The following is a 10,628-nucleotide window of genomic DNA, read 5'->3' as shown; positions in this document are numbered from 1 at the left end:
CACGAATTCATCCCAGAGGTGTTCGATTGGGTTGAGATCTGGAGATCTCGGCGGCCAGGGCAAGACGGTGATGCTGGCATTATGAAGGTAGTCTACCGTCACACGAGCTGTGTGCGATGGAGCGTTGTGCTGTTGGAACCGCTCCCTGTGACGGTCAATGATTGAAAGAAGGTGTTGTTGAAGAATGTAATTCATGTAGCGATTTGCTGTAAAATTTCCCTGAAGCACAAACAAGTCATATCTCGTGGTGTAGGATATGGACGATAAACACGTTTTCTTCCATCTCCCCGTTGAAGAAGAAATCGTGATTCATCGCTAAACCACACTCGTCTCCAGTTTCTAAAATTCCAAGGTTGTGAGGTATGGCACCAACGCAAGCGTCGCTGTCGATGGATCTGCAAAACAGGGACGATAACTGGTCTTCTGGGTCGGATTCCAGTCTCGCGAAGATGGTTCCTGACAGTCTGTTCCGATATCCTCCTCAAACCAGGATTTTTTGTGCAGTCAGGTTCAATGAACAACCCACTACCTGTGCGTTTCTTCTTCTTTTTTGAAGATTGTATATGATATTTACTGTATACGTGTATATGATATTGACTATATGATGTATATGATAGTTACTATATACATGTACATGATATTTACTATTTACATGTATATATTTACAATATACATGTATATGATATTTACTGTATACATGTATATGATAGTTACTTTTCGGAAAGTACTAGCCTAATAAGCTTTATATATCATGCATATGAAAATAAACCTTGGTGATTGGTTAATCATTATGATTTTGTCTTTCACGGCATCTTTCTTTCAGGCAAGATGGACCTCGACAATACAACAAACATCACGTTGAGATCGTCAGAAAGTATTCCCAACATCCGCTTCGGAATTTGCCTTCTTTTCCTCGACCTTGGGATCATTCTTGGAAACTGCGTCACCATCACCGTGTTCAGGAGGAACCGGACACTTCGCTCACCAGCCGGGTGGATCATCGTAAACATTGCTGCATGTGACCTTGCCATTGGTGTCCTGGTCGGAGTGTTTGTTCTGCCATGCGTCTTCAGCGGTTACTTCCCTTTCCACGAGTCAATCATCCAGGTTGAGGGGGCGCTTGTTCTCACCTTCTTCGACGAAGCCGTGTACGGACTAACCTTAGCTGCTGTTGATCGATACGTAGCGATATGCCAGCCGTATCATTACGTCAGATTGTTCAGTGACACTAACCTTCTAGGAGTGTTTGTATTAACGTGGCTATACGCTGCCCTCGTTCCTGTCGTCTTCACGTTTACAAATGGCTTCAAGTACTATGACGTCAGATATGCGGTTGTTCCCGATTTAACAGCAAACATTCCATTTAGTATATACCTGATATGTTCTACCGTAGGAATCGGATTCGGTGTTATTATTTTTTGTTACGGTCGCGTGTGGTGGGAAGCTCACAAGAAGATGTACGCAGGACACGTACATTCCCTGCCCCCTAATTTGACCCAACAAATAAAGCTCGCATCGACATTAGTACTGTTAACTGTGCTCTACGTCATCAATTACGTGGGGTTTGTTGTTGTGGAATCTATGTCCATATTTGGCAGGGGTCACTTGATACCGGACGGAGTGTACGACTTAGTCTTTTTCTGCGCAGTCTCAAACAGTTTTTACAATGTCGTTGTCTATACACTCACTTACAGGCCGTTCAGGATGGCGTTCTTGAAAACGTTCTTCAAACAGTGGTTACGGAATTATGATCGGGGGGTGGCCCACGCTCCGCGTGCCAGACGGCCGCAAACTCTTCCTGCTTCCAACTTGGCCATCCTTACATCGACTCTCTGACTACTCCGGAACAGTGATGACGTCGCTTCGATCCCACTGATCTTCTCAGCCGGCACTTTGAGGAACCTATCATTCGGGTTACATCGGCTTATTCCGTCACATATAATACCTGGGGCAATAATGGCGTGATGGTGCACGTTTTCATACCGAAATACAGCATGCCGACCGATCCATTTTAGGACGCTTTTAGCCAGAGATCATATTATAGATTATATGGTCTCTGATTTTAGCATATCAATTTATTGGCAGCCCTGTACAATTACCGTTGAGCATTTTTGACATCCTCCGTATTGTTGTATGCAGCTCAATCTAGATGCAGTGTGTGGAGTTCGAGCTACGTACACTGTGTGGAGCTCAATCTAGGTTCAATGTGTGTAACTCCATCTTGATGTATGCAGCTCAATCTAGATACAGTGTGTGGAGCTCGAGCTAGGTACACTGTGTGGATGTCGTGTTCATGGAGATGAAGTGTTGTAGCAATGTCACCTTCACTGCCACTGGAACTCCGTTTACCCGGATCACGGGATAATGGTTAACCGAGCCTTCAATACTAAACATTAATCTAGAGATATTATATGTGCTTATTTGTTTTTTTTAAATATACCTGTATGATCAATTACCAAGTAGCATGTGTTTCTAAAGCAATATGTTTACCGTGTGGATATCTGTACGCATTATAACACGCCAAACCAGTCAAAATGCAATCTTAAATTCGGAAAATACTTTTGTTTCTTCCATAGAATCTCCATAGTTATCACACGAAGTATCAACAAATTTTGATCAAACGTTTGTTTGCGAATATTTAACGTAGCTTCCGAATATTAAAAGTATCTGTTAACTTACGTAGGTTAATCTACGAAAAAAGGGCCCAACCTTAGACAAACTGCAATAGAAATACATCCAAGTGTTTCTTTTCACTCATCAATGTTTGCACAATTACATATACATGATATAGTAACATGGGAATGGTGGATCATTATCAAAAACGTTTCTATGACAACATGCCCTGACAAATAATAGAAATCTTAAATGATATTGAAAAACCCTGAAGGATAACTGTCATAACTTGATTATGAACACATATGTTGTATGTAGCAGCTATAAGGTAACCACTTCTTTCTAAGGTCAAGATCAATAGCTATCACCAAGGTCAAAGTTTTGAGATTTTATACGACATGTGATAGGGGACAATATACAAGTTGTTGGAATATCAATAGCGGCAAATGTGAACAATGAAATATTGAAAAAACACAGTAGTCACACACACACACACACAAACATACACACGGGCTCTCTCACAGGTAGACACACACACACAAACAAACACAAACTTGCTCACATAGACACACACACGCTCACACACGCACCCACAAACACAAACATGCACATACGCACACTTTCACACGGACACACAAACATACACACACAACAAACACACAGACACGCACACACAAACATACACACACAACAAACACAGAGACACGCACACACAAACATACACACACAACAAACACACAGACACGCACACACAAACATACACACACAACAAACACAGAGACACGCACACACAAACACTCACACAAACATACATACACAGACACACGCACTGTCACACACTCTCGCACACCACACACATAAACACACAGAGACACACACCAACACAGAAGAAGACAAACACTCACAAACACACGGTCACACACAACACACGCACAACGCGCACACACTCGTGCATTGTTACGTTGAGGTAGGTCATGCATTCGGTAGAAGCTGCGCTTTGGTGATTCCACTATGTAATGATTAACTCGGGACCAACAGAACATGCTTCATGTGTGGGGCGGTCGGGTAGCCTGGTGGTTAAAGCGTTCGCTCGTCACGCCGAAGACCCGGGTTCGATTCCCGACATGGGTACAATGTGTGAAGCCCATTTCTGGTGTACCCCGCCGTGATATTGCTTGCATATTGCTAAAAGCGGCGTAAAACCACACTCACTCATATTTATGTTTGTGTATAAGCTGATTTGTTTATTCTGTACATCAATATCACCCATGCGTTTATTTTCTTGATTATAATATAACATTGAAAACCAGATAAATAAGTTGCAGTTCCAAGTATTAAAATCTTTCTCTCATGCCATCCCTTCCCACTTAAAGGTGCAATTGATGTTTACTTTAACAATATCGATTTTTGAAAGTCTGTCGACGAAAATTATATATTCTCAAATCTATTTTGATTATCTAAGCATGAATTATGTTTGTACCACTGGTTTGATTATGCATACGAAAAACAGAAAAAGAACCAAAAAAATTTGATTCGTACTGATTCAAATCTTGAAGGTAACATCAGAATTATCACCAACATTCAAGAAATTTTATTCATGTTAATCTAATTTATTAAATGAGACACAAATTAAATATGGGATTGGACAGATAATCCCGAAGCACTCAAAAAGACTTGACCCGTGAAGAACCGGGTTAGAATAGATCTTCAGCAACTCATACTTGCCGTAAAAGGCGACTCTGCTTGTCGTAAGAGGCGCCTAACGGGATAGGGTGGTCAGACTTGCTGACTTGGTTTATGCATGTCATCGTATCCAAATTGTGTGGATCGATGCTCATGATGTCAATCACTGGATTGTCTGGTCCAGACTCGATTATTTACAGACCGCGGTCATAAAGCTTGAATATTGTTGAGTGCGGCGTTAAACATTAAAGAAAGAAAGACAATAACACTTTTTTTTAGCCCAAACAAGTTATTTCTTATCTTCTTTTTCTCTCTTCTTTTTAAGATGTTACGTATTGTGTAGATACCTGCATGGTAGATATTTATATAATATATACCTGTAATGTAGATACTAAAAATATATATTTTTTGCAATTTGGTCAGGGTCAAAGTGACTGGGTCACAAGCAGGTGATATATTGATGCACGTGGAAGTTCACTTGTGTCCGTGAATGTTCACGGATGTGAAAGCCCATGAGTGTTGATATCTACGAATGTTCATGATGGACCACTGATGTCAGTGACATCCCATGGATGGCTATAAATGCATATCGATGTCACTGAGAGCCCACGGGGGCTCATCGATGTCCATGAATGTCCATGAATGTCCATGAAAGGTCTGGATATCGATGTCAACTGATGTCGATACTGCGCTTCGCTGTGGATTGACACCAATGGGCACTCGAGCACATGTTAAACATCTTGGATCCTAACAGACACACATGGAGCACATGTTAAACATCTTGGAGCCTAACAGACACACATGGAGCACCTGTTAAACATCTTGGAGCCTAACAGACACACATGGAGCACATGTTAAACATCTTGGATCCTAACAGACACCCATGGACATTCGAGCACATGGTAAACATCTTGGGTCCTAACAGACACCCATGCGCACTCGAGCACATGTTAAACATCTTGGAGCCTAACAGACCCACATGGAGCACATGTTAAACATCTTGGAGCCTAACAGACACACATGGAGCACATGTTAAACATCTTGGATCCTAACAGACACCCATGGACATTCGAGCTCATGTTAAACATCTTGGATCCTAACAGACATCCATGGACATTCGAGCACATGTTAAACATCTTGGATCCTAACAGACACCCATGGGCATTCGAGCACATGTTAAACATCTTGGATCCTAACAGACACCCATGGGCATTCGAGCACATGTTAAACATCTTGGATCCAAACAGACACCAATGGGCATTCAAGGACATGTTAAACATCTTGGATCCTAACAGACACCCATGGGCATTCGAGCACATGTTAAACATCTTGGATCCAAACAGACACCAATGGGCATTCAAGGACATGTCAAACATCTTGGATCCTAACAGACACCCATGGGCATTCGAGCACATGTTAAACATCTTGGATCCTAACAGACATCCATGGGCATTCGAGCACATGTTAAACATCTTGGATCCAAACAGACACCAATGGGCATTCAAGGACATGTCAAACATCTTGGATCCTAACAGACACCCATGGGCATTCGAGCACATGTCAAACATCTTGGATCCAAACAGACACCCATGGGCATTCGAGCACATGTTAAACATCTTGGATCCAAACAGACACCAATGGGCATTCAAGGACATGTCAAACATCTTGGATCCTAACAGACACCCATGGGCATTCGAGCACATGTTAAACATCTTGCATCCTAACAGACATCCATGCGCACTCGAGCACATGTTAAACATCTTGGATCCTAACAGACACCCATGGACATTCGAGCTCATGTTAAACATCTTGGATCCTAACAGACATCCATGGACATTCGAGCACATGTTAAACATCTTGGATCCTAACAGACACCCATGGGCATTCGAGCACATGTTAAACATCTTGGATCCTAACAGACACCCATGGGCATTCGAGCACATGTTAAACATCTTGGATCCTAACAGACACCCATGGGCATTCGAGCACATGTTAAACATCTTGGATCCTAACAGACACCCATGGGCATTCGAGCACATGTTAAACATCTTGGATCCTAACAGACACCCATGGGCATTCGAGCACATGTTAAACATCTTGGATCCTAACAGACACCCATGGGCATTCGAGCACATGGTAAACATCTTGGATCCTAACAGACACCCATGGGCATTCAAGGACATATTAAACATCTTGGATCCTAACAGACATCCATGGGCATTCGAGCACATGTTAAACATCTTGGATCCTAACAGACACCCATGGGCACTCGAGCACATGGTAAACATCTTGGATCCTAACAGACACCCATGGGCACTCGAGCACATGTTAAACATCTTGGATCCTAACAGACACCCATGGGCACTCGAGCACATGGTAAACATCTTGGATCCTAACAGACATCCATGGGCATTCGAGCACATGTTAAACATCTTGGATCCTAACAGACACCCATGGGCACTCGAGCACATGTTAAACATCTTGGATCCTAACAGACACCCATGGGCACTCGAGCACATGTTAAACATCTTGGATCCTAACAGACACCCATGGGCATTCAAGGACATGTCAAACATCTTGGGTCCTAACAGACATCCATGGGCACTCGAGCACATGTTAAACACCTTGGATCCTAACAGACATCCATGGGCACTCGAGCACATGTTAAACATCTTGGATCCTAACAGACACCCATGGGCACTCGAGCACATGGTAAACATCTTGGATCCTAACAGACACCCATGGGCACTCGAGCACATGTTAAACATCTTGGAGCCTAACAGACATCCATGGACATTCGAGCACATGTTAAACATCTTGGATCCTAACAGACACCCATGGGCATTCGAGCACATGTTAAACATCTTGGATCCTAACAGACACCCATGGGCATTCGAGCACATGTTAAACATCTCGGATCCTAACAGACATCCATGCGCACTCGAGCACATGTTAAACATCTCGGATCCTAACAGACATCCATGGGCACTCGAGCACATGTTAAACATCTTGGATCCTAACAGACACCCATGGGCATTCGAGCACATGTTAAACATCTTGGATCCTAACAGACATCCATGGCACTCGAGCACATGTTAAACATCTTGGATCCTAACAGACACCCATGGGCACTCGAGCACATGTTAAACATCTTGGATCCTAACAGACATCCATGGGCATTCGAGCACATATCAAACATCCTGGATCCTAACAGACATCCATGGGCATTCGAGCACATGTTAAACATCTTGGATCCTAACAGACACCCATGGGCATTCGAGCACATGTTAAACATCTTGGATCCTAACAGACATCCATGCGCACTCGAGCACATGTTAAACATCTCGGATCCTAACAGACACCCATGGACATTCAAGGACATGTTAAACATCTTGGATCCTAACAGACATCCATGGGCACTCGAGCACATGTTAAACATCTTGGATCCTAACAGACACCCATGGGCACTCGAGCACATGGTAAACATCTTGGATCCTAACAGACACCCATGGGCACTCGAGCACATGTTAAACATCTTGGATCCTAACAGACACCCATGGGCATTCGAGCACATGTTAAACATCTTGGATCCTAACAGACATCCATGGGCACTCGAGCACATGTTAAACATCTTGGATCCTAACAGACACCCATGGGCACTCGAGCACATGTTAAACATCTTGGATCCTAACAGACATCCATGGGCATTCGAGACCATATCAAACATCCTGGATCCTAACAGACATCCATGGGCATTCGAGCACATGTTAAACATCTTGGATCCTAACAGACACCCATGGGCATTCGAGCACATGTTAAACATCTTGGATCCTAACAGACATCCATGCGCACTCGAGCACATGTTAAACATCTCGGATCCTAACAGAAACCCATGGACATTCAAGGACATGTTACACATCTTGGATCCTAACAGACACCCATGGGCACTCGAGCACATGGTAAACATCTTGGATCCTAACAGACACCCATGGGCACTCGAGCACATGGTAAACATCTTGGATCCTAACAGACATCCATGGGCACTCGAGCACATGGTAAACATCTTGGATCCTAACAGACATCCATGGGCACTCGAGCACATGGTAAACATCTTGGATCCTAACAGACACCCATGGACATTCGAGCACATGTTAAACATCTTGGATCCTAACAGACATCCATGGGCATTCGAGCACATGTTAAACACCTTGGATCCGAACAGTGAGTGAGTTTAACGGTTTAACGCCGCTTTTAACAGTATTTCAGTTATATCGCGGCGTGTCAGCTTAATGTGGGAGGAAACCCCGAAGTGATGCAGGTCTCAGACGTTTACCACTTCGGTGAAACCCACGAGCCCGGGTATGGCGCTGACAAACCTAGAAACATAATCGGGGCGAACTGGGATTCGAACCCACAGTCATAGGTTTCTGGCGTGCCCAAGGGACGCAACTCTGCACAGCGAATCGCGGCGCCTTAGACGACTGGGCCACCCGTGCCCCCAGGATCCTAACAGACATCCATGGGAATTCAAGGACAGCGTTAAACATCCGTAGAGCTGCACGGATGTCCATTAGCTCTGAAGGACATGCTCGTGCCATCATGGACACGTAGTTCCCTCACTGAGCAGCCACACGCCTGTGGGTAGTGATATCAATTCAGTGTTATCGTCGTATCTGCACACTGCACTTAGATGAAGGACAGAGTTGATGACAATAGGACAACCCCCTCCACTCATTACAGGGGAAACAATACACGTTAGACACCTGCATGCCGCTAAAATAAAGGGCGAGCTGAAAGCCACGCCCACCTTTTGAAATCGCGCGACACGCACGCCCGGCTGTCACTCCAACAGTTGACTATTTTCATCCGCGGACAATAGTGATAGTTGAATAGAAGATTCTGTTTCCGATTAAAGGCAAATTGTAATATACTGTCGGGAAGAGATTAGCGATAGCATCCGGACACTTGTAATGGGATCACTCTAAGGGATTTTATCAGGAGTGAATAAATGAATATGTTGTTAGAATATATGGTCATTGCAATGTAGAATTTGTACAGAGTACTGTTATTTGAAATTTTGTTTCTAAGCTGCCTGCCAGTTTCGTTCTGTTTATACGGAACCAGTTTGGATTTATATATTTTCACATGAGGTAAGTATAACACTTCTGGACACCGCGTTGTATGTAATTTAGGAATTGATCATGAGAAGGTTTTCAGACAACTTTTATTGTTCATACTATTCGATATTTATCGAACATTTTCAATTGATTACACATTAATGTTTACTACTTTTGTTTTTGACAATACCGTGGTAGTTATTTATTAAGTACCTACCACATACTTAGAAAACTGAGGATTTAAGATATTCCGTTTTATCATTAATGTTTCTCATTGATGACATGATAAGTCTATTCAGCTCTATCCATTGACGATACTGCATACAGATTAACATACATAAACATACTAGATAGTGAATAAAACAATGCACCTTTGATGTCTCGGGGTAAAAAAACAATCAAATTTGTGTTTGAATCGGCTGCGAGGTAAAGACAATGCTTTACTTGAGTACGTGCGGGCTTTGGTCGGTGTTCGATTCTGAGATTGGCCTCATTAAGACGCTTGGTTTGTCAGCACCTTATAAATGTTCGTTTCAGCAGTAAACACGTTCACGTTCTGTTACAATAGAAATACTGTTTAAAACGGCGTGAAGCTTCATCTCATACATTGAGTTAAATTAAGACATTTCCATTCTGCAATTTTAATGACTGATTTCCCGTATAGTGCCATGTTCTTCATCTGTCCACTTGTACAATAATTAATAATTATTTAAATTAATACGCATTGAGATAAAAGAAAAAGGATTGAGGTATGCAGAGAAACTCCCCTCATTAACCTGAAGCCCCTGAGACCATCTCACATAACCTGCCGGGCAAAAGAAAGTGATTGAGTGATTATGGTTTTACGCCGCTTTTAGCAATATTCCAGCAATATTACGGCGGGGACACCAGAAATGGGCTTCACACATTGTACCTATGTCGGGGATCGAACCCGTGTCTTCGGAGTGACGAGCGAACGCTTTAACCACTAGGCGACCGCCCCGGCAAAAGAAAGCATAAACATGAATTGAACAGACCAAAATATTCAAAACACTGCAAACTTAAGGTCTAAACCATAAGCACGATACCCGTATCAAATACATCCCCATCGAATAACCCTTTCCCGTTTGTTTTATTTTCAGCCACCATCAAACTTGGGTGCACACTTTCTTTTCCCCGTCAGTTTATACTAAGAGACAAAATGTGGATTCTGATTCAGCCGTGATTTTGCACTGA

The 10,628-nt window shown here is 43.0% G+C and overlaps 1 protein-coding gene across 1 annotated transcript; it reads left to right on the top strand.

Moving 5' to 3' along the window:
* The first annotated feature begins 828 nt into the window (after window positions 1–828).
* On the top strand, window positions 829–2,199 carry LOC125372728 (rhodopsin-like). Its single transcript, XM_048383215.1, has 2 exons — window positions 829–1,320; window positions 2,140–2,199. The coding sequence occupies exons 1-2, from the start codon at window positions 829–831 to the stop codon at window positions 2,197–2,199; spliced, it is 552 nt and encodes a 183-aa protein (XP_048239172.1).
* The last annotated feature ends 8,429 nt before the right edge of the window (window positions 2,200–10,628 follow it).

The sequence above is a fragment of the Haliotis rufescens genome, unplaced genomic scaffold (genome assembly GCF_023055435.1).
Source record: "Haliotis rufescens isolate VD_foot unplaced genomic scaffold, xgHalRufe1.0.p SCAF_46, whole genome shotgun sequence".
Classification (NCBI taxonomy): Eukaryota; Metazoa; Mollusca; class Gastropoda; order Lepetellida; family Haliotidae; genus Haliotis; species Haliotis rufescens.
Note: the sequence above shows the minus strand (reverse complement) of the source record. Positions and strands in the feature narration are given on the sequence as shown.

Coding starts and splice junctions, on each gene's coding strand:
- LOC125372728 (XM_048383215.1), top strand. CDS start 829: ATGGACCTCGACAATACAACAAACATCACGTTGAGATCGTCAGAAAGT. Junction 1,321..2,139: donor ATGGCTTCAAGTACTATGAC/GTCAGATATGCG, acceptor TGTTGTATGCAG/CTCAATCTAGATGCAGTGTG.